Here is a 25,508-nt window from a genome sequence, read left to right as displayed (position 1 = left end):
GAGACCTGGATTCGATCCCTGGGTCAGGAAGATCCCCTGGAGGAGGGCATGGCTACTCGCTCTAGTATTCTTGCCTGGAGAATCACATGGACAGAGGAGCCTGGCCAGCTACAGTCCATAGGGTCACAAAGAGTCAGACACGACTGAAACGTCTTGGCAGACAGGCAGTGATTATCCCAGGCACAATGCAGGCATTTTACCTGATTGTCAGCGTTAAACAACTGCAGTTTGCTCAGGCTCCCCCAGTGTTTATGGAACATGGTCCATACCTGCTTCGTTTTGAAAAGAATCTTTATTGTAGGAATATCTACAGCCTTAGTTGGCCAAAATCTATTTATCAGGGGAAGAAAAAGTACAAGGATACCAGTCTTCTCTTTGCTTTCAAAGATCTTCAGAAATAAATTAAGGCAATACAATATATTACATCAAATTAATCAGCATCATCATTTTTATAATACCTAAGACATTGGAATTTCACCCCCTACCACTGACTAGGTGTGGTATTTACTCTGGACCCTTGGTACTCTCCTTCCAAACAGGCCTTACAGCTCTCCCTATGGAAGCCTTATCTATCCATCTGTCTATTATATCCATCCATCTATTACTTGTGTGTCCATTGAATAGGGCTCCGCAGGTGGCGCTAATGGTAAAGAACTCGCCTGCCAGTGCAGGGGACCTAAGAGATACAGGTTCAATCCCTGGGTCAAGAAGATCCCCTGGAGGAGGATATGGCAACCCACTCCAGTATTCTTTGTCTGGAGAATCCCATGGACAGAGGAGCCTGGTGGGCCACAGTCCATGGAATCACAAAGAGCTAGACACGACTGAAATGACTTAGCACACACACACACAATTGAATGATTACTGTGAGGTAGGGGCAATTCCTTTGCTTATTTTTGTAGTAATTAAACTTAAAAATAATTTTAAAAAAATTTCTAGGCATTTCCCTGGCAGTCCAGTGGTTAAGACTTTGCCTCTCAATGCAGAGGGTGCAGGTTCAATCCCTGTTCTGGGCAGCTAAGATGCCTCCTGTCTTAGGGGCCAAAGAAACATACCAACCCATAAAACAGCAATATAACAAATTCAGTAAAGACTTTTTTTAAAAAAGGCCCACATCAAAAAATGAAGAAGATTTCTTAAGTCATTAACAGATTGCTTTGTTGCCTTATTTTAAAATGCATTCAGTTAAAACCAAAAAAGCCACTTAACCATAGTTGAAATTCTGCTAAAAAAGTATTTTGTACTTTTAAATGGTTTCTTGAATGGTCAAAGATTTTAGTAACTATGTTCAGATGAAGTAGATATTTCTGTCATCACTATGACTTATAAACCTAGACGAGGCTTGGCTTAAGGCACTAAAGTAGCTGCAGTCATTTAAATTCATGTTTAGCATTCCTTTTCTTAAACCATCTCTCTCAAAATTGCTTCACCAACATAAAAATCACTTTATAGTTAACGTGATACATACATTTACTGGATAATCCTTTATTTTTTTTTTTAAAGGAAACTTTTTCTGCTAAAGTATCCTATGCATCCAAAAAACTGCATCCATCAATCCTAAGTGAATTTTGGAGTTTCACCAAGTGGGCACACCGGTGAAATGGGCTCCCGATTCTAGAAACGGAACATCCTGGCATTCCAGGAGCCCCCGTGCGTGTAGCCCCCACACAGACCCGGGGGTGACCACTGTCTTGTCACAGCAGACACTTGTTTTTGGCTGTTGGACTTTATAGTGTACAGAATTGCCTAGCGTGTCCTTCTGGTTCTCATATGTATGCCGTTCTGTTGGATGTACACCTAGTGATGGAGTTGCTGGAACGCGTGTGTTGTGCTTAGGAGTGAACACGCAGTAATTTTCCAGGGTGACTGTGCTGAGAACTGCAGCTGCTCTACACCCTGGCTGACACTTTGTCTCTGCTAGGTAGGCAATGGTATCATGTTGTGGTTTTATTAATCATTTGTATTTCATACATTTATGGCATCTGACTAATAGAAATTAGCTCTTCGAATGATAGAAGCTCAAATTTTTTATATTAACGAGGGAGCTACCCTCATTTTCCTGTACTGCTCTTTCGCTAGGAAGAGGGCGTATTCGGATGGGCCTCCCCTGCTGTTCTTGATCCTTTGTAGCCATGGATGAAAGTTGCAGTTACCGCCAGCCTCCTCCAGTCCCCAGGAGGCAACACAGTTGGAAGGAACTGAATCGAGACACATCCAGCCTGACCTCAGAGCTCATCATCTAAAAGCAATCCTTCCTTAGTTTTTAAAAGTATCACCTTCATTTTCTTCAAACTCAGTTTTTTACATTTATGATCTGAAAGGAAACTTTAGTATAGCGATTAGCTCACCTGTACACATTGACATCCTCAAGACGGTTGTGGGCACAGCGTCAGCTTCAGTCAATGGCAGTTTGTAAACAGCCAGTGAGCTTTCAGGAAACTCATCTTAAGAAAGTAAGGATACTTTTAGAATTTGTGTTAGATTTACTTCATCAGTTATACCTTTTAAAAAGCATATCAGATTGGCCCTTCCAAGTCCTCATTCGTGTCATGAGTTACATGAATTCAAATCTGTGAACGTTTATGCACTAGGTCAGCGGTTTCTGCTGATGGCTTTCATTCTGATTGCCACTGTGGGTGGTGGGGCACCCGTGGCCCATCGCGTGCCTCGTCGTCACCTCTCTCGTGCCTTCGTGGATGGGAGCAGCATCAGGCGAGTGCAACCACATAGAGTGCCAAAAAGCCCGCTTGCTGACTTTTGCTTTCCTTTTGCCATCGATACAACAGGAGCGAGATAAGCATGTTCATAGCAAGAAGGTGTTTTAGGACGGAAAGGATTTGATGTTCTCAGGAATTATCAAGCAGGAATCCTGCCTCCCAGGGGCTGCTGTCGTTTGACAGCCCGTCAGGGGGCAGGCGGTGGGTGGCATTCCCAGCACACGCTCCCTCCTGTGCACGCAGGTTCTGCACTGCTGCATCTGTGGCTCAAGCACGTACAGCCAGCAGAGCCGCTACACCTTGACCCTGGCGGACCTGTCGTCCTCGGATTACGACCCCTTCCTGCCGCTGGCGAACGTGAAGAATTCTGAGCCGGTCCAATTTCATTCATCAGCAGAACTGGGCAACCTGCTCACTGTTGAAGAGGGTAAGGCTCTTCAGGCTATTCATTGCTGTGGGCAGCAGAAGGGAAAATGGTAGCCGTTTGTGAGTACTCGCTGTGTTATTTTCTAAGAAGCTAGTGGTTGCAATCTGGGTTTCTGCAGTGCTCTGTGATATCAAGTCCTTCCTTCCTCGTTTCCTCTTTCTCTGTCCTCCCCTTTCTTCTCCCATCGGAGTTGAGTTTTGTATGCTCGAGGACCTGAGAGAGGCACAAATCCCCACACACAGTCCACTTTCTGTCCCCAAGGAGTTTTTCATCACATGCAGAGATAGGAATCAGGCAGAAGGATTCATTGTGTGTGGCCTGGGAGCCCTGTACAAATTTCCCATGGAGAAGTGCCTAAGTCAGACTTGGGAGGAAGGGCAGCCTTTGTGAGGAGCTGGTAGAGAGGGACCAGATGGGAGTCACCAAGACAGATGGAGGCAGGATAGTTCTACTCCCAGCAGAGGGCTTGTCATAGATGTGGGTGAGGTCAAAACGTAGGCTGTGCATGTCCTCCTCTACCACGCTTCTCCCCCAAATGACGGGAGCCCATCTCTATGCTTTGGAATATAGTCAGAATATGGGGGAGTGTCATCTGTATGTGTGATAACATTGCATAGAATCACGTGCGTGCACACATACACACACACAATTGAGTGCCTGTGAAACTAGTAAACTCTGAACAGTGATGCACGGTCTTGGTGACCATGCTGATATTGTCCTGTTGCCGCTCAAGATGTTTACCATTCAGGTGAAGGATGTTTGGAATTTCTCCGTGTTATTTCTTACAAGTAAAGGTGTATCTTCAGTTGTCTCAAAAAGTAAAAGTTAAAAAAAAATGTGGATGTAGAGCGTTAGATCATCCATGATAATTTTATGGACCTTGCAAGTTAAAAACCTAGGGCTGAGAACGAACCTGGAAGGAAAAAACATCCTCCAAGAAAAAAGAGTGAGGGCAGAGTGAGGGAAATGGACGAAGAACCATTCAGTGTCATTAATTCATCATTTATAACCAAACTGTTTCCAGTTAGAAAATGTTTCTGATAAGCAATGTTATATTTTTGTCTATCATTTTAAAATGATTCTTTCATAGACCATTTGATGTAATGACTACTTTCAAACAGAGTTACAAGTGAGAGATCCAGCCACCTTATAGCCTAAGTGGCTGTTGGCTCGGCTCGAAGAGGAGCCATCAGTGGTACAATACCTGCTCACTCTTCTCATCTTTAATACCTAATTGCTTAAAAAGAAGAGACGGGAGGAGCTTTAAAAAAAAAGAAAGAAAGTTAAAGGACAATCTAAAATTACTGCTTTTATATTTCCTCTCTAAGTTTAGAAAAATGAAATAAATATATGGAATATGATTTTACATAGCCTGCAGAAGTCACAAGCTTGTTTCTTCATTAATGGGGTCTAGATTTCCTCTTGATTTTTCAGGGCAGCCCTGGGCAGTTGATGCAGGTGAAGTCTGCCAGGGAGAAACAGTTCTTATTCCACAAATATTCTCTTTCCTTACTTTTCGGTACCAAAAATATTTGGGGTGCATCATTGTTTATGACGAGTAATGTGACTCCAGGTTAATTTCCCCTTGCAGAATTCAAGCATGTTCATTAAAATACAGATCCGTATTTATCTCAGATTATAAGTACAACCTACGTAAGTAAAAGTAGAGAGGGTTGCTTTTCCAGTTGTTTTCTGCTGTGGGCCTGCTTCCAGTCAGACTTTTCTTGTTAGTGTCGAAGCCTGTGCCTCCGTGTCATCGTCATGCAGTGTCTTACATTATGGACTCCTGAGCCCCCAGCTGGCCGCAGCTCTGCTGTAGAGGCATTAACATTTCTGATGGGTTGTGTATTCATATGGGATGATAAGCATGAATAAAAAGCATCTGTAACTTTTGAAAAAGTTAATATGTACACAAAAACAGAGGCATTCATCACTGTGATTCTGAGGGAATGAGTCGAGGTGTTTTAAATTTCTCAGCTGTATGGAAATTGTCCACACGTCAGAGGGTCCGGAAGAAACATTTCATCTCAGGGACACATGCAGATGACCTCCTCTGCTTCTAAGAAACCTGAGGTTTTAAATGAAATTTTATTTTGCATTGTCGGATACAGATAATTTCTTGTCCACCCACCCCCTCTAAAATATTAAGAAGTTCTAAAGAAGTTAGGACGATTTCAGTCATCATGTACAATTTCCTAGATGCTAGGATTTGATTGTTTCTAGAATTTTTACATCATAAAATTGATGTTTTATAAATAAGTCAGTTAGATTTCTAAAGTCTAAGGGGGAGGATGTTTAGCACACAAAAGCATATTTATACTTAGTGATAACTTTTAATATTTGTTTTTTCATGTCGTGAATTTAAAAACCAAGTATTTCTTAAGTATGTATTAAGCCTTTAAGCCCAAATTAGAAAACTTAGTTTATTTAAATATCTAGTAGATTTTTTTTTAATTAAAAGTTTTCATTTTGACCTGTTCTTAGGTTAACACACAGTTCTTTTGTAAACGTGGTGGATTAAGATTTCTGTAACTGCTTTGAGGCTTCAGTAATTGTTTCAGCCCTTACTTGTGGATTTTGCCTGCTTCCCCATCATATCGCAAGCATTTCACACAGCCCCCTTGATTGCTATTGTCAAAGTCCTTCTATACATCTGAAGTCTTAAACATTTTATAAATTAGTTGCTCCTGGGCATTTAATCAACTACAAATTCAGTGAAAGCTTTCTAAGTAATTCCATGAATTATTAATATATCAGATTCTGTTAAATATTTAAAATGCCCTAACAACAAAACATAGTCACAATAATCCTAAAGCAAATTGCTTCAAATATATGTAAGCCATCCCAGACTTGATTCATCCCCTTATCGGTGTCTCCCTTTACCCAACAAAGGGAGCGAGGCCACCTCCCCAGCCCTGGTCCCCAGCCCTCCAAGCTGCCCTGCTCTCCAAGGGCAGATGTCTACCTCCCTGAGCTCTTAGAGCCGTCAGTGCTAAAGGATCTGTCTCTGGTTTATAGCTGTACTGGAACATTTTTAAATGTCCCTTTCAGAATGAGACCTTCCTGTAAATTGGTTCTTTTAGTCATCTATTTAAATTGTGCTTGTAAATTCAAATAGAATCAATGTCCAAAGAAGAAAAACAGGTGGAAAAAAAAAAATCCCCAGACTCAAAAAAAAAAAATAGCTTCCTTCTTGCTGGGGATGGGTCGTGGTCTGGTGGTGGCTGCTTCTCACCTTCCTTCTCCAATGTGTCTCCGTGTCCCCATCTCACTGTCAGCAGAGAGGAGGAGAAGGAGCCTGGGGCTGATCCCGCTGACAGCGCGCATGGTGATGGCGCACCTGGTCAACCACCTGGGCCACTTCCCGCTCTGCGGGGGCCCCGCCGTGCTGCACAGCCTGGTGGGCGAGCACCACGACAACGTGCACGCCGACGCCGCCGAGCTCTCCCCAGACGTGTTCAGGAGCCCCAGCCTGCAGCTGTTTGTGTTCAACGACAGCACCCTCATCTCCTACCTGCAGACGCCTGCGACCGGTCCTGCCAGTGGGTCGCCAGCGGGCGCCCCCTCGGACGTGAGAGTGATCGTGAGGGACATCTCAGGGAAGTACTCGTGGGACGGGAAGGTGCTCTACGGACCCCTGGAAGGCCACTTAGCCCCCAAGGGCAGAAGGCCCTCGTTCCTCATCTCGAGCTGTCAACCCCCAACCCCTGGACCTCAGAGGGCTCCTTCTCAGACTGAGGAGGGAGAGGATGTCCTCGACAAATTACTTGAAAACCTTGGCCACACGAGTCCTGAATGCCTTTTGCCATCCCAGCTCCGTCTGAATGAGCCTTCCCCACCCCCTTGTGGCATGAATTGGGACCAGGAGAAGGAGATCACCAAGGTCCTGCTGCGCCAGAGCACGCAAGAAGACGAGTATGTCCAGAGGTGCAACTCGGATGTGGCCATGAGGGTCGCCAGCCAGGAGCCGCCGTCCCCAGTGGAGCCCCGGGGTGCCTTCTACTTCTGTAGGCTGCTGCTCGATGACTTGGGAATGAATTCTTGGGACAGAAGGTAACAACCCTCTCTAGACCGTCAGTTGTCTTGTTTTGTGTGTGTGCAACTGTTCTTCTCAGTTTGGGGTTTGGGAAAAAGAGAACAGAAAATGGAGATTTTTCTCTGTTTCAGCGTCAATAGCTAGAGGAGGGCATGCCTACCCACTCCAGTATTCTCGCCTGGAGAATCCCATGGACAGAGGAGCCTAGTGGGTTACAGGCCATTGGGTTACAAAGAGTCAGGTATGACTGAAGCAACTTAGCACACACACGTAGCTTATTTTCTGCTGCTAAAAGTGAAAGTCACTCAGTCGTGTCCGACGCTTTGCAACCCCATGGACTGTACTGTCCATGGAATTCTCCAGGCCAGAATACTGCAGTGGGTAGCCTATCCTTTCTCCAGCAGATATTCGCAGCCCAGGAATTGAACCAGGGTCCCCCAAGTTGCAGGCACATTCTTTACCAGCTGAGCTACCAGGGAAGACCCTAAATTAAAACTAAAAACAAAACTAATTTTACTCTACTGATGCACAGATTGAATTCCAAACATCTGTTGTGTATTTTAAGGAGTATCAAGCATTTACTCTGTGTGTGTGTTTTAATTACTGCTCTGCCCATTGTTGCTTCTGCCTTCATGAAAGATGCCAGTGGACTACAGAGACGAGTAAGCCACAGTTTCTCCCTAGGTCTGGTGAGGGAGGAAGACTTGTTATGGCTCTGATAAAAGACAGTGTGCCTCAGGACCTCAGGAAGGACAGCGGGTCCATCGGGAGGTGAGGGGCAGTGGAGGAGACTGCAGATGGGGGGGTTTGAGCTGCAGAGGTGAGAAAAGAGTCTCATGACAGAGGTGACAGTGGTACCAGCAGGATGTGCACACACATCAGTCACACACTCAGTGACCAGCCAGCGTCCCCAGACAGTCACGGGAGGCAAGTGCAATTGTGACGCCTTTGAACATCTTCAGAATGAAGTTCCTTCTCTAGGCTTCAGCTGCAAATCTTTGGTGAATGGAGTGGCTGTGGAGGGGTGGATGGATGGATGGGTGAATGAATCGGTAGGTTTGTGCATTGATTGGGAAGGGCAAAATTGATCTGTGATTACATGACTTTTCTCTTAACCCTTTTTCTGCATAGGAAGAACTTCCATCTGTTGAAGAAAAATTCAAAATTATTGAGAGAGCTAAAAAATCTGGACTCCCGGCAGTGGTAAGTGAAAGTCTCTCAAACCTCCTTGTTCCTGTCTGTCTTTTGTGTGCTGGCGGGGAGGGGTGCCAGATAAGGTGGCAGGAGTGACACCCCTGCAGGGGCCTGGCAGTTTATACCTTTGGTAGTTTGATCCTGAGGAGTAAACTTACATGTTTACTACATGAAGAAGTCCTCTAATCTCTGCCCTTGATTAAGAACCTTTCAGCCAGTGGACGCTGGTTCTCGTCATCTTTCTGCCAAGCCTCTGGTTCTGCTGAGGGGCAGGCGCCAGTCCACATCATGCGGCAGCGTGGTTTGGATCCCATGGGCTAGGTTGAGACCTGGGTGCTGTAATCAGGGGCTCCCTGACCCTGAGCTTCGTTCTCCAAAGCAGGTCAGATCTCAGATGGACCTCTCTTCTGAATGATTTTAGAAGCAGTTCTGAAGATGAGCTCTAACCCGTGTTTAATCTGGGGAAACAAGGGCTTCCAAAAACATCTCAGCCTGGGGCAAGTGTCATGCTGGGCACATAACAGGTGCTTGGAAGTCGTCAATAAACTGCTTCCTTAATCTTGAGTTTTTTAAAACTCACTTAAAAACAGCTTTCTGTTCCTATTGTATTCCCTTCAGAAGCATCACTGGGCATCTCCTTAGAGAGAAAAACCTGCATTTGTTATTCCTCAGACTATCCTTCCCCACATCGTTTCCCAGTTGTCGTTGTGCTGCTTTTTCTCCAGAGGAAGGAAATTCGGGGGCGGGGGCGGAGGGTGGGGTGTTTCCTGAAGGGGCTTGTGGATTCACTGCCCCCTCCCTCCCACTGTCTAGTAGGAAATGAGCAGTCACTTGGGTTCCAGACTCATCTTTTCCAGTGTAGGTTGAGTTATTCCATGCTCCTTCCTATTGAGTGACAACATTGGTGTCTTGTGATTGTGGCCAGTTTGTTGAGTGTTCAGTTCAGTTCAGTCGCTCAGTCGTGTCTGACTCTTTGCAACCCCATGAATCGCAGCACACCAGGCCTCCCTGTCCATCACCAACTCCAGAGTTCACTCAAACTCATGTCCATCGAGTCGGTGATGCCATCCCGCCATCTCATCCTCTGTTGTCCCCTTCTCCTCTTGCCCTCAATCCTTCCCAGCATCAGGGTCTTTTCCAATGAGTCTTTTGCTTTGGGTCTACCCCTTCATTCTTTCTGGAGTTGTTTCTGCACTGATCTCCAGTAGCATATTGGGTACCTACTGACCTGGGGAGTTCTTTCAGTATCCTTTTCATACTGTTCATGGGGTTCTCAAGGCAAGAATACTGAAGTGGTTTGCCATTCCCTTCTCCAGTGGACCCCATTAAATTAATGTACTTTAACTGCATGAGGTACAGTGGAAATAGCTCCCTGGGGAACTGTTCTTGACATCTAAAAAGGTATCCACTTATTTTACAGTAAGGATGTTTTCAGGGTTCTTTAAAAGAACAGAAATAAGCTGGGGGGTTCTTTAGCTTTGAGATCCTGTTATCAATCAGTTAGCAAATAAGAACATATCTTGTCCCTCAACTTCTTATCAGGATGTTTCTATTAATTTCTGGTATCAATTTATCTCCCTGCTATCAAGTCAGGGTTTCTGCTTAACCCGTTCCTAGGAAAAGTATGGCTTCCCAGATGGCGCTAGTGGTAAAGAACCCACCCGCCAATGCAAGAGACATGAGACATGGATTTGATCCCTGGGTCAGAAAGATCCCCTGGAGGAGGGCATGGCAGCCCACTCCAGTGTTGTTGCCTGGAGAATCCCATGGTCAGAGGAGCCTGGTGGGCTACAGTCCTTGGCGTCTCGAAGAGTTGGACACAACTGAGCATACACGCAAGAAAAGTAGAGACCATCTCACAACTAGGATCTATATGCTGTGAAGCTAGCAAAGATGTAAATAGTATAATGAACATATGTACACATTAAAGAAAGCTCCCCCTTTCAATATTAATGCCTCTCCCCACCAAAAGATAAAGTAAAAGTGACAGTCATGTTTCTTTGGCTTTTTAATGTGACAACACAAGGAAACCAAGCTATTCTGGTCTAGTCCTAATAAGGAAAAAAAAACAAAAACAAATTCTAGTGCTGTCCATGTGCTCTGGACTACCTGCTCCTCTGTACACTGGGCCTGCCGCTCCTGGACATGAAGTGCTGTTGATGTTGCTAATTATCATTTCAGAAGCCTGGCTCTAATAAGGCCAGACACAACGTCTGCATCCTCCCAGGCTCTCTGCGGTGCTAACATTTTGGAAGCTGTGAAATTTGATGAGTGTTTACAGCTAAAGGTCACCTGGGCTCACACCTCCATCCGTCATGCAGTCACCCAGCATCTCTCTGCTCCACAAGGAGCTGATGAGGACCCATGACCCTTAAGCAACTACAAAGTAAAAAGCTTGGACTTTAAGGAGAACAAACAAAAACATTTCAGATAAACCTGAGATTGTTTTTTGTACGTCCAGTATATAGAATAGAGAAAAATTAAATGCTGAGGACTTATCAGTATGTAGATGGAGCTGCAGAGAAATGGACTGACTCTCCTTTGCTCTCCATTTGTTGAAAGAGACTGTCTTTTAGTTCGTGGCTTATGACCTCCCTTACCATCCAAGCCCCTACATGATTACAGATCTTAGAATCAACTTGTCTGAGTCCAGACTGCTGGCCAACCCTGCCTGTAGTTCAGGAGGAAATGATGTCACAATTTTGGGCCCCATGTGCTTGAGGACAAGCTTTCCAAGGTCTCTGCTGGAGCACCGCCCACTAGCATTCATCAGCACAGAATCCCCTCTCCACCCCCCACATCCATTCTCTGGAGAGTGGCACCCCCACGAACATGACAGAGCAAGGCTCTATCAGGGTCTTCAGGACACCCACCTCCCCCGCTGGCAGCATGACAGTTCACTTCAAAAGCCTTAAAGTAGGCAATGATCATAGTTCCACATCTATGAATTTATTTTAAGGACTATCAAAGATGATGTGAAAACACCTTTCAAATGGATGTGACCCAGATGTCCAGTAGCAAGGATTTGGGATATGGAATAGTAACATAATGGAATGGAATATTCCACAATCATTATTAATAACTTTGTTACACAAGCATATGGTGTAAAAGTGTTCACACTCCGAGACGGTGTAAATAATGATTTTTATGTTAAGCATATTTTACACAATTTTTTTTAAAGTGTTCACAAATATTTTAAGTGAAAAAAAAAACAGTGGCAAAACACAAATTGATGGCGTCTCATTTTGTAGGCAGAAACGCATCCTGAGATAGTAACCGTTGTGATTTCAACATATATGCAGAGAACATGAGTGGGTTTTTTTTAATTCTTCTCTTTCCTTTCTATATTTTCTAATTTTTCCTCTGAGTATGGTCATTAAATGTAAACTATGGGGGAAGCAGGAGGAGTAAGCTATCAAGACAAATCCCTGGGTCAGGAAGATCCCTCGGAGGAGGGCATGGCAACCCACTTTGGTATTCTTGCCTGGAGAATCCCATGGACAGAGGAGTTTGATGGGCTACAGTCCATCAGAGTCTGATGGGTCGCAAAAAGTCGGACACAACTGAAGTGACTTAGCACACATACAGAAGATCTTGAAGAATGTGTTAAAATACAGAGCCCAGATTCTATCACTATTGAGTCTAATCAGATTATAATTTTGAGGTGTTAAATGATTAGACAACAGAAACATTTCCATGTTGCTTAAATGCTCAGTAGTTTTTCCAACAGATTTTTCCAGAGTATATGGTAGAAATCGGGAGAAAAGTGGAACTTCTTTGGAAATGGTAATCCAAAATCTAAAACATAGGGACTGGAATCCAAGTCTTGGGTGATGGAGCTGTGGTTCTTGGTTAAAGCTCTATTCCAGTGAGAGTGATGTCATCACCTGTCTAAACTGTGCACATATCACTTGTTGTAGATCTAGTGACCTTGACACGTACTCCAGTGTATAATTTATATTAATAGAAATGGCTATCGACATATTCCAGTATATCATTGTTTCTCAGGTCAATTCAACAGAGATTTAGCTGAGCAAATTCTACATGCCAAAGACCATATCAGACGCACAAAAGTTGACCCAGAACTCCTTTCTTCAGAGTGTTGCGTTTACCTGATTCAACAGCAGAGTGCCCCAAATCCATCATGGAGGAAGTGGACAAACAGTTTATACTTCCAAAGAAGTTTCCCTGGACAGCTGTCCAACTTCTCAGGCACCCTCAGATCAGTCAGAGCCCAGGCTGGGTACAGCCCCTCACAAAGATGGTACCTAAATGTGTCCTGCTTCGAAGAAGTAGTTTTCATTTCTCAAGTAGTCTTGGCCTATGTTACAGTCCCAATTAGGGAGCTCCCCAGTTTCCTTATCTAAAGGTGTGGGAAGTGAAATATACATGGTCACATGGATCTGTCCACCACTGATATCTATCTGAAAGGCTCAGTATTTTTTTTTTTTTTTTACCAAAGCTAGAGAGAGTTTGTCAAACTGTGCACTCTTACATGCTGTTCACACACCACACATCTAAGAGGTGGTCTCAGGAGCCAGACTGCCCTGCCTCAGCTCCTGACCTCCCGTTTGCGGTGTCACGTGCTGTGCCTCCTTTCAACCGTCTCTACCAGGAGGTGGTGACAAGACCTGTCTTCTTAGGGCGCCTGCAAGGATAGATGAGATTGTGTGCTGAGCCTTCTTGGAACAGTGCCTGATCCCTTGTAAGTTCTTGGTAAACGTCAGCTGTATAGCAGACATATATGTGGCAGCAATAAAACCAAACTTTATACATAAGAATTCTAACTCCTTCCAACCTAAAAATTCGCAGCCGTGAAACGCACAAAATCGCAGTGTTTTACATTGCCGAAGGTCAAGAAGACAAGTGTTCGATCCTTTCCAATGAAAGGGGAAGCCAAGCGTATGAAGACTTTGTTGCTGGACTTGGATGGGAGGTAATTAATTTCATCTAGGAGGTGTTTGCCCATCAGCACTGTCTAAGGATGTATGTAAGCTAGATGTTGATGGTATGCGTTTTTACATTCATATATAGTGTGGGTAGAGTTCTGGAGTTGAAGGGTGTATAGAATTTGACCTCTTGTGGTAGTCTTTTTTCATACTTTATACATAAACTTTTGTTCCCCCTTAACTTTCCTCTTAATATTGTTTCATTTGCTTTTTATGTCAATTGAATAGTCAGATTGGCTCTCCCAACTGTAGACAGTATGTAGTAAGAGAAGACAGACATGGGCAGGGAAGCAATGACTTTGGTCCCCGTATGGAAATTGGAGAAGAAATCAATGACTTATGGGTGAAAAATGAAGAGTTGGATGGAGTCAAAAGTTGACTTGACAGTAGCTGTGATGGTTTTGCTACCAACTTGTTTCCTTCAGGTAGACCCCAGGGTGGTTGATATTTTAAAATTTTGTTTCTTCTTGGCTAAATGATTTTCTGACGGAAAGATATCCATACATTTATACACACACACACACATACACATATACATCTCCAGAACATATTCTAAAAGAATCCAGAATAGTTAAAATAGAAATTAACATATCTGAAATAATTTTCTTACTTTTCATTACTTTTGTTTTGGTTTCTTGATCGTCTGTGCTGTGGGAAGCTCTCTGGGTACCTAAGTGAGACTTACCTCTGAGAGCTGAGCATTTAGCAAAGGGGCTGATAAGGAGATGAAGACAGGACAAGAGCATATCAAGGTCAAGACCATGTACTTTCTTGTCAAGAAGATTTTAGTCTGAAATAGTTATTACACTTTCAGTAAATTGTTCGTCTTACTAATAAAATGATTTCTGATTTGTCATGGAATATATGTAGTATGTAACTCACATTTCTAAACTAAGCATTTCTTAACTATCATTTTAAGAAAAGACTATAAGATTAATTCAGTGCATATGTTGATTGTCTTTGGCACAGAAGAAATTCTTCTGTTTATTTTTTTTTCAGTTGTGTTACCACAGGTGCTTTTCTGAAGGAATAGAGGTTTATGAAAAGTAAAAACAAAATATTGAAAGATAATCTAAGTACTAAGAAGAGAATATTCATACCTTAGCCTGAAAAAGAATTATGAGTCAGAGACTTTGGGCAGCTGTATAAATTGAACAACCCTTTTTAAAGGCAGTTTAGGAGTGGCTATTAAGTTTGGGAGCATTTGTACCCTTTGACCTGAAAGACTGCTTTGAATGCTCCTTCTAGTTTGACCACACCAGGACTGTTGGAGAAAGCAGAAATGCCACAAATCCATCAACAAGGGAGCTCTGTGCATGTCTCTACATACAGATATATTTATGTGTTGGGGGAATAAAGTTGAAGGAATATGCATCAAACCTTTGCTAGTGGTTTTTTTAAAGTAGGTAGGATTTTGGAGCCCTTTCATCATTAATTTTTTTATCTTTTAAAAGAGAATTGTATTGACGTATACTTGATTTATAACGTTGCGTTAGCTTATATAATGTGTATATATTATATATGTTAGCTTGTATAATGTGTGTACAGCACAGTGAACTAGTGGCTTCTCAAGTGCCGCTGTGCAGGAGACAAGAGACGCGAGTTCGATTCCTGGGTTGGGAAGATCTCTTGGAAAAGGACATGGCAACCCACTCCAGTATTGTTGCCTGGAGAATCCCATGGTCAGAGGAGCCTGGAGGGCTACAGTCCATGGGGTCGCAAAGAGTTGAACATGACTGAAGTGACTTAGCATGCACACATGCACATACACATATCCACTCTTTTTAGATTCTTTTCCCATATAGGTCATTACAGACTATTGAGTTAATGTTTATTTAATCTTTAATTTCATCTAACTTTGTATTACAATTGTTTATGAGCAGAAAGTTATAAAAATGAAAATACTTAGATTAAAAAAAAATTCACAAGCACATTCCCGCTTAGTGAATAAGAACAGCTCCTGTTCGGTCCTCACTCTTTTCCCTTGTGACCTGCATCAGGTGGACCTGTCAACCCACTGTGGGTTCATGGGCGGGCTTCAGCGCAATGGCAGCACGGGCCAGACCGCCCCCTACTACGCTACCTCGACCGTGGAAGTCATCTTCCACGTCTCAACTCGGATGCCGTCAGACTCAGACGACTCGCTCACCAAAAAGGTAAGGAGCCTCCTTGGGGACCACGCTTGGCTGTCCTGGGACAGAGCAAAGTCTGTGATGTGTCACTTGGCTTCCTCTGGACACAGCCCTGGGGTCACTCTCCTCAAGCTACCATTGTCATTAATCTGAAATATCCTGCTTGGCACAAACTAGACAAAGATAACAGGAAAATCGGTCAGTCATATAAGTCTTAAATCCTGGGATGAAGATGAAGGAAGCATCTTCGATGTTGTTAACTTTGGATCTTCTCTCCCGTGACTATTAACTGAGAGAAAGTTATGCTGTTGACCTCTCGGGCTGGCCAAGCTCATCTTACATAAGGACCCTCTACGGCTGGGGTTGGAGAAGGCTGGTGCCCCCCAGGGCTGCCAGAGGGGGTCATTTGGCAGACCATCTGCAAAACGGCTAGTGCAGGTGGGCTACTGCCCACGGCCCCAACTCCTGTTCTCCATCAGCATGGGGCCTGCGGGCAGTTTTCTCTCGAGTTCAGAGGAGACCTCCATCCTCCAGCTGGGAGTCAGCATTCCAGGGCCCCCCCTGCGTTCTAACCTGCAGGCTGAACACCTCAGCTGACCAGCAGGAAGTGAGGGGGCCCCTAAAAGAAGAGGACATTTTACTCTGGGGAGGAAGCCTAGAAATCTAACCCATGTCTGTGTTTCCAGATTAGAACAACTGGGCCTCACATGCTGGTGCCAGGGGCTGAGCCCAGAACCCCCTCTTGACAACCCTCTCTTCCAACAAGGATCCCAGGAACTGAGGCAGCCCCTGGAGGGTGGAAAGCAGACCATTCTGATGCTAAGACTGGCAGTTTGGTGTTGTGTCAGGTGGCAGGGAAGTGTCTATAGCCAGGGTTCCAAGTGTGTAGTCATTCCCTTCGTCAGCCAGTTCCCTCGTTTTTCCCATCTATTAAATGGGATTAAAAACACAGTTCATGTCCCAGGGTTGCTGGGCAGTGGGTGGGCAACGCCTGCAAAATTGCTGAGCACCAAGCTGGTACCCAGCAGCCCTCATCCTTGCCCACTGGTTGGATGGACTCTTCTTCCTGGCCCCTTAGGTGGGTGATTGATACTGGCCTGCGGGCTTCCCTCTACCTGCCTCTTTTCTCTTCTCTGTGGTTTTGCTCTTTCATCACTGCAGCCATGGCCATCCGGACCACATACACAGTAGGTGGCCGTACTCATGGAACCTCAGTGGTAAGGTTAGGGCATGATCGGACTCCTCCCACAGTGACCAGGGGACCTCAGTGGTCAGATCAGGGTATGATCAGACTCCTCCCACAGTGACCAGGGGTCTTGGATGTGCAGAGCATGACTGACTTTCCTTCAGTGGCCACATACTGGCTCCTCAGGGCCTATGGAGCTGCCTCCACATCTTAGGTTTTGGTGGTGGTGGTGTTCTTAGTGGAGGGGACCCTGCCCACAGAGACATGATCTCAGATTACCCAGACCCTAGGCAAGATTCTCAGGCATGCTCAGTCACTAAGTCCAGTCCGACTCTGCAACCCCATGGACTGTAGCCCACCAGGCTTCTCTGTCCATGGGATTCTCTAGGCAGGAATATTGGAATGGGTTGCCATACCCTCCTCCGGGGGATCTTCCTGACCCAGGGATTGAACCCACATCCCCTGCTTGGCAGGCAGATTCTTTACCACTGAGCCACCTGGGAAGCCTCAGGCAAGACCCACACATCATTTTTTTTATTACCATGTAAATTGCTGCTACTCTGCAAGTGCGTCACCATAGTCTATGATTTTCTTATTTATGACTGAAAACTGTTTTGTTACAAGATTGCTTTATATTTTAAACTTTTAAAAGAATTATTTCCTAAGTAGGATTGCCTTTTTTTTTTTTTTTTTTTGAGAAAACACTGTTTTCTTGATAAAAACACCCTGTTATAAATCCTGTTCCGAGGCTTGGCTGGGCTGTAAGGTTCCCTACTGTAATCAGGCAAACACAGCTGATCCCTTTTGCTGCTCCAAGATTTAGCATCGTTAGTGACAAACTCTCTCTATCAGGACGTCTCACAGCTCAACCAGAAATCAGTCACAAGAACAGCGGCCCCACAGTTCCTCGTCTCATTCCGACTGAATTGTCCCTAACAGCTTAAAAATGAGCTGCAGAATTCTAAAGTGATTCATGCTCTCCTCTGCCCCCGTCACGGGGCCACTTTTTCAACCCTGCAATCTGGTGGCAACCCCATACTGAACTCTTGATCCTTCACCGCAGAAATTCGTTAGCTCCAGCCCGATTAGATTTTTCACAGCTAATCTAACTGCTGTAGGGGTTTGCAGAGTGGGGACAGAGCTGTGCTATTGGATTTGTCCAATTCATTTGACTCCAGGACTATAATTGCACTTATGTCTTACAAGGCTTTTATAGCCCGAGGCTGGCCAGCGCATAAAAAACAAATTGGCAGTGATACAGGACGAGTGGAGGGGATGAAAGGCCCACATTATCAGTCTCCAGGCAGCACTGCTCTGGCAGGAAGTTTCCTGGTTAATTTACAAATAAAACTTAGATTTTAGGATGGGCATACTGTCGGCCGAACAATGGGGATGTCAGGGCTGCCTGTTACTTAGTAAAAGTAGCAGCCGGGCCCACTGAGGAGCAGGAATTCTTCAATCAAACAGACGACTCCTTCTGGAGCCAGCTGGCGACGTAATGCAATTAGTCGGAAAAGGAGGTCAGCCCATTAGGTGTGTACCAGGGCCAGTGTCAGCAGTGGGCGCCGCCTGGCAGCAGCGGGCAGAGGGGCCCCGGCAGAGGGTTTGCACAGCCCTGTCAGGGTGAGAAGTGGCAGGACAGGCACTGATTTCTGAAGGCTCAAGCCCCGAGCGTTTGTCGAGCCTCTTGTGCAGTTGAAGCAGTAGCTGGCGTGAAGGATGGCTCGTGCAGACGACACACCACTCCCATCAGCTTGACCCGTGGGCTCGAGTTTCTCCCTGGAGGGCCCGTCATTGGAATTCTCCAAAACTCACATAGTGACGTCTCTGTAATGAAACCCCCTTTAGACGGAGTCGCGCTTTGAAGCTTTTGGGGTACTCCTGGGTGTTCTGACGTGGTTGACAGTCTGGCCGGGTGACTCCTACTTGCACTTCCTTCCCATGTTCTCGTCATGGACGGAAGAGGGTGCGTCCTTGCTCTTCACGCCTGATGTATCTGCAACTGGTTCCATGGCCTCAGCTCTAAATTCTGCGCATTGGCGAATTAACCTATGACTTGTGCAGAGGTCTGAGGCAAGTGACAATGAAGGCAGCTTTCAGGCGGTGAACCTTGTGTCATGACCACTTGCAGTGTCACCACGCCAGAAGTGTGGACCTGGTCCTGTGATCTCATCCTTCTTGGTCCGTCCTGAGGATACAGTTGTAAACAGAATTGGGAGAAAAAAAATCTTTTTTTGATGTGGACCATTTTTAAAGTCTTTATTTGTTACAATATTGCATCTGCTTTTGGTTTGTTTTTTTGGCCGTGGGGTATGTGGGATCTTAGTTCCCCAACCAGGGATCGAACCTGCACCTCCTGCCCTGGAAAGGGGGCGGCTTCACCACTGGACTGTCAGGGAAGTTCCAGGAGACTTCCGTGGGTTATGTGATCAAGTTACCTAATTTAGAAAAGGGAGGCTAACTGCAAAAATCTCAGTCCTCACTGTATTTCCTCACTGTATTACCTCAGAGCTGATGCCTTGTGACTCACGAGTCTGGACAGGGAGCAGCTTCACCACTGGACTGTCAGGGAAGTTCCAGGAGACTTCTGTGGGTTATGTGATCAAGTTACCTAATTTAGAAAAGGGAGGCTAACTGCAAAAATCTCAGTCCTCACTGTATTACCTCAGAGCTGATGCCTTGCGACTCACGAGTCTGGACAGGGAGCTGTTGCAGGTTCTGGGGTGCCGACCTTTGGTGGGACGGCCATGCAGGAAGGCTGTTCAGTGGGTGTGTTGGTCCTGTTCAGAAGCATGTGCCAACCCTGCAGCGAGGGGCACAGAACTACCCAGAAAGTTGTCTCTCTCTATGGGGCGAGCAGGGCAGATGTGTGCCCCCGGGCAGCCCCTGCCCTCAGTTACCTTCTCCTGCTCTAAATTCCTCCCAAAGTTTCCATCTGAAACCACTCCGATTTCCCTCAAAAACATGCCTTTATTGTGCCGCTGGTGAGCACTGCTGCGTTTTGACTCCAAAAGAGTAAATTTTACGAGTGCGTCATGAACTCCTTGCATGTTTTATTGAAAGGGAAAAAGAAAGGAAAATGGATATCTAGAAGTAGAGAGATGCCTAATGTTACTGTGAAAACCCAGGGTCTTTTTTTAAAACTATTTACATAAGGGATCAGCCTCAACTTTTGCCTGCTACCCTTCTAGTCTTTATATGTAAGAGAGGAGGAGAAGGAAAAACTTATGTGCTGGGTTATTTTACATTTAGAAAGTTGTGGATGTCATTGAATTTTTCCACACCCATCACACCTCGTGTTCAGCACTCGCAGTAAAGTGTGTCCCAGAGCCCAGGTTCAGACGCAGCTGAATCAAGTGCCTCACGTGGGGGCCGCCCGAGCTGGAACCTCACCTCACTGTAGGTGCAAAGGTACAGTGGTCCCCAGAGGTATGACAGAGGAAGGAAGAAGCAGGCACTGCAGGAAACCAGCCTCCCTTACGACCTCGTGAAGAGAAGGGAGGCCTGCTGGGATGACCTCGGGTTTTCCCCTTGTGGTCAGAGAGTCTATAAAGAAATTGCATTTATATTAGTGTGTTTTAAATACACGGTATTTGAGAACATCCTTTTTTATACTGTAAGACAAAATGCTTGATTTGATACGACATCTCTATTTTATTAAGAACCTCTAAATTTAGTTCTTCTCAGGGCTCACCTGTTAAATAAGTTCGCAAGCAAGACAGGCTATGTCACGGGCATAGGCGGGTGTGCGGGGGCAAGGATTCACATTCTCAGTAGGCATCCTAGGGTCTCACCAGCCAGTCCCTATGGGTTTAGGACTTCAATTTCAGCCAGCATTTTAGCTTTTATAATGGAGTTTGCTTGACTCACAGCCAGGCCTGTCCCCAAGAACTCACTTGCACTCCTCCAGCCCCAGATGCACAGTCACTGTGCAGGAACTCCGGGGAGGGTGTTCTTGCATTGGACCAAGCTGTTCCCTGATGGATGCGCAGAGGGTCCCTTCCGTGAAGGCACCGGAAGCCCTCCCCAGAAAGGCCAGGAGTCTCTGACTCGTCAGCTTTGGACTGCATGGCCTCTTGTGTATAAATGGGAGGGCTAGGGGAGTTGCGCTGTCACAGAGCTGTTGCCCTGGGGCGCAGCCTAGATGGCCATGGGCAATGGAGGTGCATGGATTACAAGCCCCCGCCCAGCTTCCACGCTGCTTCTGCACCTGTGGTGGGGGGTGGGGCGCTTGCCTTCCTGAGCCCCTCGCCTCCTTGTTAGACTACATAAAGGTGATCTCAGAGCATTAGTGGAAAGATAGAACAAAATGTACGTGTGAACAGACTTTTCTCTGCAGTAAGGCACTCTTTCAAAGCTAGGTACTAGTGCTTCATATTAGTTTCTTATTAAATTTAAGTAACCCTAGTTATTGGAGAAGGAAATGGCAACCCACTCTAGTGTTCTTGCCTGGAGAATCCCAGGGATGGGGGAGCCTGGTGGGCTGCCGTCTATGGGGTCTCACAGAGTCGAACACAGCTGAAGCGACTTAGCAGCAGCAGCAACCCTAGTTTCTTAGACAAAGGTAATATTATATATACTTTTTCTTAAAGGTTTGTCCTAAATCTGGTTTTTATACATTTGGTAATGATTGTGTTATAATGGCTTCTATTCTCTTATATGCATCTTATTTTCTTAATCAGTATCGAATTAAGAGCCTTATGAAGCTCTTTTGTAATATGGAATAAAAGACTCATACTGTCCATTGTGTAGAAACACACTCAGCCACATAAAGCATCAGGCTTTGCTGCAGGAATCAAATTAAATTTTTAACAAATCCTGGAAAAGGTCCTGTCCCCACGCAGCCACATGTACCTGTGATGCTCACATGCCTCTCTTGGTTCCAGTGTGTTTCGTGGAAGGCGAGCTGTGTGTTTTTTTTGTTCATGCATTTGTGCTTTTTTAAAAATCCTCATAGAAGGCATCAGTGTTGTAGCCTTTTTTGGTGGTGAATTATTTTTGCCTCTGAGTATAAGAATTCAATTTGTAAGCCGCGACCCTTCATAAAGTGCTGTGATCACTCTGATTAATAAGGAGCCAATTTGCCCTTGCAGCTCCGTCACTTGGGGAATGACGAAGTCCACATCGTCTGGTCCGAGCACTCCAGGGACTACCGCAGCGGGATCATCCCCACCGCCTTCGGAGACGTTTCAATCATCATCTACCCCATGAAGAATCACATGTTCTTTATCGCGATAACCAAGAAACCCGAGGTATGTTTTCAGCACACTCTCCTTGTGACTTGTACAGTGGTTTGCCATATGATTCCCTGTTACTGAAAAACAGTGTTAATCGATATGTTAAAGGGGCCACTTGACACTTACATGAATTACACGTGCTGTATAGGAATTAAATATGAATTGGGGTTTTTCAAACATTCTTTCATCAGGAGCACAGAATTCTGTATTTTATTGCTGAGATTCTTTGAAAATTATATTGTAAAGACAGTATGGATTTTTAAATGTTTTTCATGTTTAAGACTTTGTAATATAAAGAAATGATTGAAAGTCTGGGGCATCTTGATTAATAATAATAATATCTGAATGAGCCCCATGTCACATCCAGCATTTTATGGGTGACTGTGGGTAGAGGATCCAGCCTTGCCTCTGCCGCTGCTAACGGGGGTCAGTCCTAAAGGATCTTGGAAAAGTCCTAAAAAGCTGGGCCCCCCTGAGGCTCAGTCTATGTCGGGGCTCTAAAGATGGATGCGTCTTCCCACCCGATCGGTTCAGCTGGGTATCCATCATGGGAACGGCCAGAACCGTTCGGTGTCCTGAGCGCAGGACCTAGATTGGCTTCTGTTTCCGCCCTTGTCCTGCCTTTAGTGGTGATTTAACAGCTCTGTGTACAGTGACTTGATTTTGTTTGGGAATTGTTAATCCAAGGTGGGCTTTGTAGTCTTTTCAGTAAACCTCTAGTGTATTGTCTCTCCTCAAGGGAATGACACGTGCCTTGGCTTGATACTAAGTACAACCTTCATTTCCATTCCAAATTGTCCTCCTGCAGGAGCTATAAGTTACTCTTCTAAATATACTCTTTTTCAGCTTTAAAAATAAGAGGCAAAACTTTCCTGGGATTTATAACCTAAAAGTGTTCAAGTTGTGAAGATTAAATGAGCTAAGAAATGAAAGGTGTTTAAATCAGTGCCTGGTCCAGAGGAAAAAGCTACTTAAGAGTTGATAATGATGATAATAATAATAGCTTTTATTATTATTGCTATTATTGTTTTTTGTTATAGTTACTACCATGAAAATAGAATAAATAATGACTGCGGGACAACTCCTAAACTCAGAAAAGTCCCCACTCTGGCTGGTGAGGAGCCTGACATAAAGAGAACCCTCTTTTCTTTTCAAGGAGTGGAGATGCCAAAAGTTTTTCATATTAAATATTTGTGTGATCTTTGGTCCAAGTCTGTGTGTGTGAAGTGTTCAGTTTTGTATAAGAAAATGGTTCTTACTGCTAATAACATTTGCGTGTGTCCAAGGACATTAATTTAAAAAATTAAACTGAAAATTTTTAATATTAGACAACTGATAAATTTAGTATCCTGTGGCTTCCAAACTGGCAAATGTGTTTCTTTAATATTTAGTATGGATTAACTGGCTCTATTAGTTCATTTTCAACATGGCCCTCTAAAATGTCATTTAATGTCTTAAAAATGTCACCTTTATTTTTAGAGCAAATTAAGAATATAAAAGGTATTTCAGTTCACTTTATAGTGTCAAAGTGATTTTTAAAAAGTATGATAGTGCATGAAAACAAATATTATCATACCTTTTAAAATTTCTTTTAAAAAATATGTAAGTTTTATGAATTTGGCCATAAATTCTGACAAGATGAATCGAGCAAATCGCTTTCTTAATATTTCAGTTCAAAAGGCCTAAAGGAAAGAAGAGAATAATGGCCAACTGGAAATTTAGTGCTATCCCCACATTTAAAGGACAAACCATTACAATGTAATAAAATTAATCCAGACATTTCCAGGGCAAGTGTGGCTGACCTTTTGTTCGCCAACCACTGACCTCAGGGTGAATGCGAGAGGCTTGTGGAGGGAAAGTCTGTTTGTTTGGCTTCGGTCCCTGGTATTTAAATTGCATTCCCTAATCAAATGAAAAGGCTGTCCTCTCTATCAGGTTACAGAATCCATGGCAACATTTGGCCTTTTATATCCATAATGTTAGCCTTTTTGTTTGCATCTAAGTAGAGACACCTGGAGCAATGTTAACATTAACCGATTTAGCATTAATAGCTTCATTATATAAGAATTTCTGATCAGATAGCTGTTACTTTTGTTATATTGCTTCAGCTTGTATTGTTGTCATTTTTTATCTCCCTGCTTGGCAACCGGGCAATGATTTGCAAATTTTTTTTGTCTTGATTAATTAAGCAATATAATTATCAGTAACCACGATGCAGTCTTTGCTCAACAAAGCTTCTGAGAGAAAACAATGGTAAGTCTGTTAGTATGAATGCATTCCACGTGTCCCAGATGCATGAGGATATTACGGACAATGAGGGGAAAGGCCGCCTGGGAGCGGGGACAAAGGGTGTCAGGCAGGCCCGACACACTACACATACCGCCAGGGACGCTCTGCGGGCTCCCGGGGACACAGACGCCTCGTTAGATTACAGCTAGTCAGCAGAGATTAATTCTCAGCCATTTGGTGCAATAATTTACCCATTCCTCAGTCTTTTAACCAGCATGCCTTACCACGGAAGGGGAGGCTTTGTGCTCGAAAGGTTTATTTAACCTTGCCCACTTTTAGGGATTGCCACCAAAATCAATATTTTTGCTAAGAAATTGTCATGACGCAGCTGCTCAAAGTTAAGAACAATCCTTCTCTGAAGGACAAGGACGTGTACAACTTTCCACAATGACCACATCGGAGCATCTGTGGAGGACTTGTATCTTTCATCTGAACTTGGTGTGACTGTGTTCTGAGTACGCTATACTGGCCTCCGGGTAGCCATACTTCCCTAAGAATAATTTTAATCCTTTTTGTTTTTTTTAGGAGGGAAAAAGAAAAAAGGAAAAAAAAATCTCATCAGTACACAAAAGTCCTGCTCACTGGACAGAGTCATGCATATTCAAATTGTACTTTCATTCACTGGGCCTCATTAGCGGCCTGTGTAATAACGCGGGGCTGTTTGTAATACAAGCTCACAGACAGCGCTGCTTCCAAGGCCTTTGAAATTGAACATATTTCGCTTTTTCATCCATACACCTCCCTTAAATATACAAATTATGTGCCTGGCAGAACCCGCCTTGCCTTCATAATACAGCCTCTACAAAACAGTAGGTTGCAGGAGCGTAGCTGTGCTCACGGGAGGCAGGGATCTGAGAGGGTCTATTCCCTTCTCGAGCTTTTCATCCAACTTTAAAACTATAAATTTACTGAAAAATCAGTGTGCTTACCAACATATTGGGTTGGCCAAATAGTTCGCTCAGGTTTTCCCATACTGTGGACATCGCCTCTTTAGTCACGGAAAAGAAATACGCTATTGCCAGACTTGTGGTGGTGTTTTTTTTTTTTCTAAGTTGGTGGTCAGGGAAGACGTACACCCAGGGCAGAATGTGAGATTTACAGGGTTTGTTAAAACACTCAATTTGTCCCGCAGGAGAGTGGTTCATAAAACCTCCTGCAGCAGGGGGATACCATGCTACTTTGTTTCTTCAAGTGACTGGAAAAAACAGGGGAACTCAGAACACTGTGGGTGCTCATTTGCTTGTATGAATTTGTGAAGGTACATTTTAGCATTTTTGCTGTTTCTCTCCAGGGACCTTAGTGATTGGCTGGTGACTCTCTGACCAAAGGCTAGATGAGCCA

General features: G+C 44.4%; 1 protein-coding gene across 3 annotated transcripts in view; it reads left to right on the top strand.

Annotated features, from left to right (window-relative positions):
- Nucleotides 1-25,508, top strand: part of RALGAPA2 (Ral GTPase activating protein catalytic subunit alpha 2) — a 278,035-nt gene that overhangs the window by 169,100 nt on the left and 83,427 nt on the right. For 2 of the 3 annotated variants that reach the window (XM_025001043.2, XM_025001040.2), the window contains 6 exons: nucleotides 2,961-3,144; nucleotides 6,423-7,197; nucleotides 8,312-8,383; nucleotides 13,187-13,310; nucleotides 15,324-15,479; nucleotides 21,735-21,893. In XM_025001043.2, coding sequence (XP_024856811.1) covers nucleotides 2,961-3,144; nucleotides 6,423-7,197; nucleotides 8,312-8,383; nucleotides 13,187-13,310; nucleotides 15,324-15,479; nucleotides 21,735-21,893 — 1,470 coding nt within the window. The remainder of the gene's footprint in view (nucleotides 1-2,960; nucleotides 3,145-6,422; nucleotides 7,198-8,311; nucleotides 8,384-13,186; nucleotides 13,311-15,323; nucleotides 15,480-21,734; nucleotides 21,894-25,508) is intronic. The other variant, XM_025001044.2, reaches the window with a different exon arrangement.

The sequence above is a fragment of the Bos taurus genome, chromosome 13 (assembly GCF_002263795.3).
Source record: "Bos taurus isolate L1 Dominette 01449 registration number 42190680 breed Hereford chromosome 13, ARS-UCD2.0, whole genome shotgun sequence".
Classification (NCBI taxonomy): Eukaryota; Metazoa; Chordata; class Mammalia; order Artiodactyla; family Bovidae; genus Bos; species Bos taurus.
The sequence above is the reverse complement of the archived record's forward strand: the minus strand, read 5'-3'. Positions and strand labels throughout refer to the sequence as shown.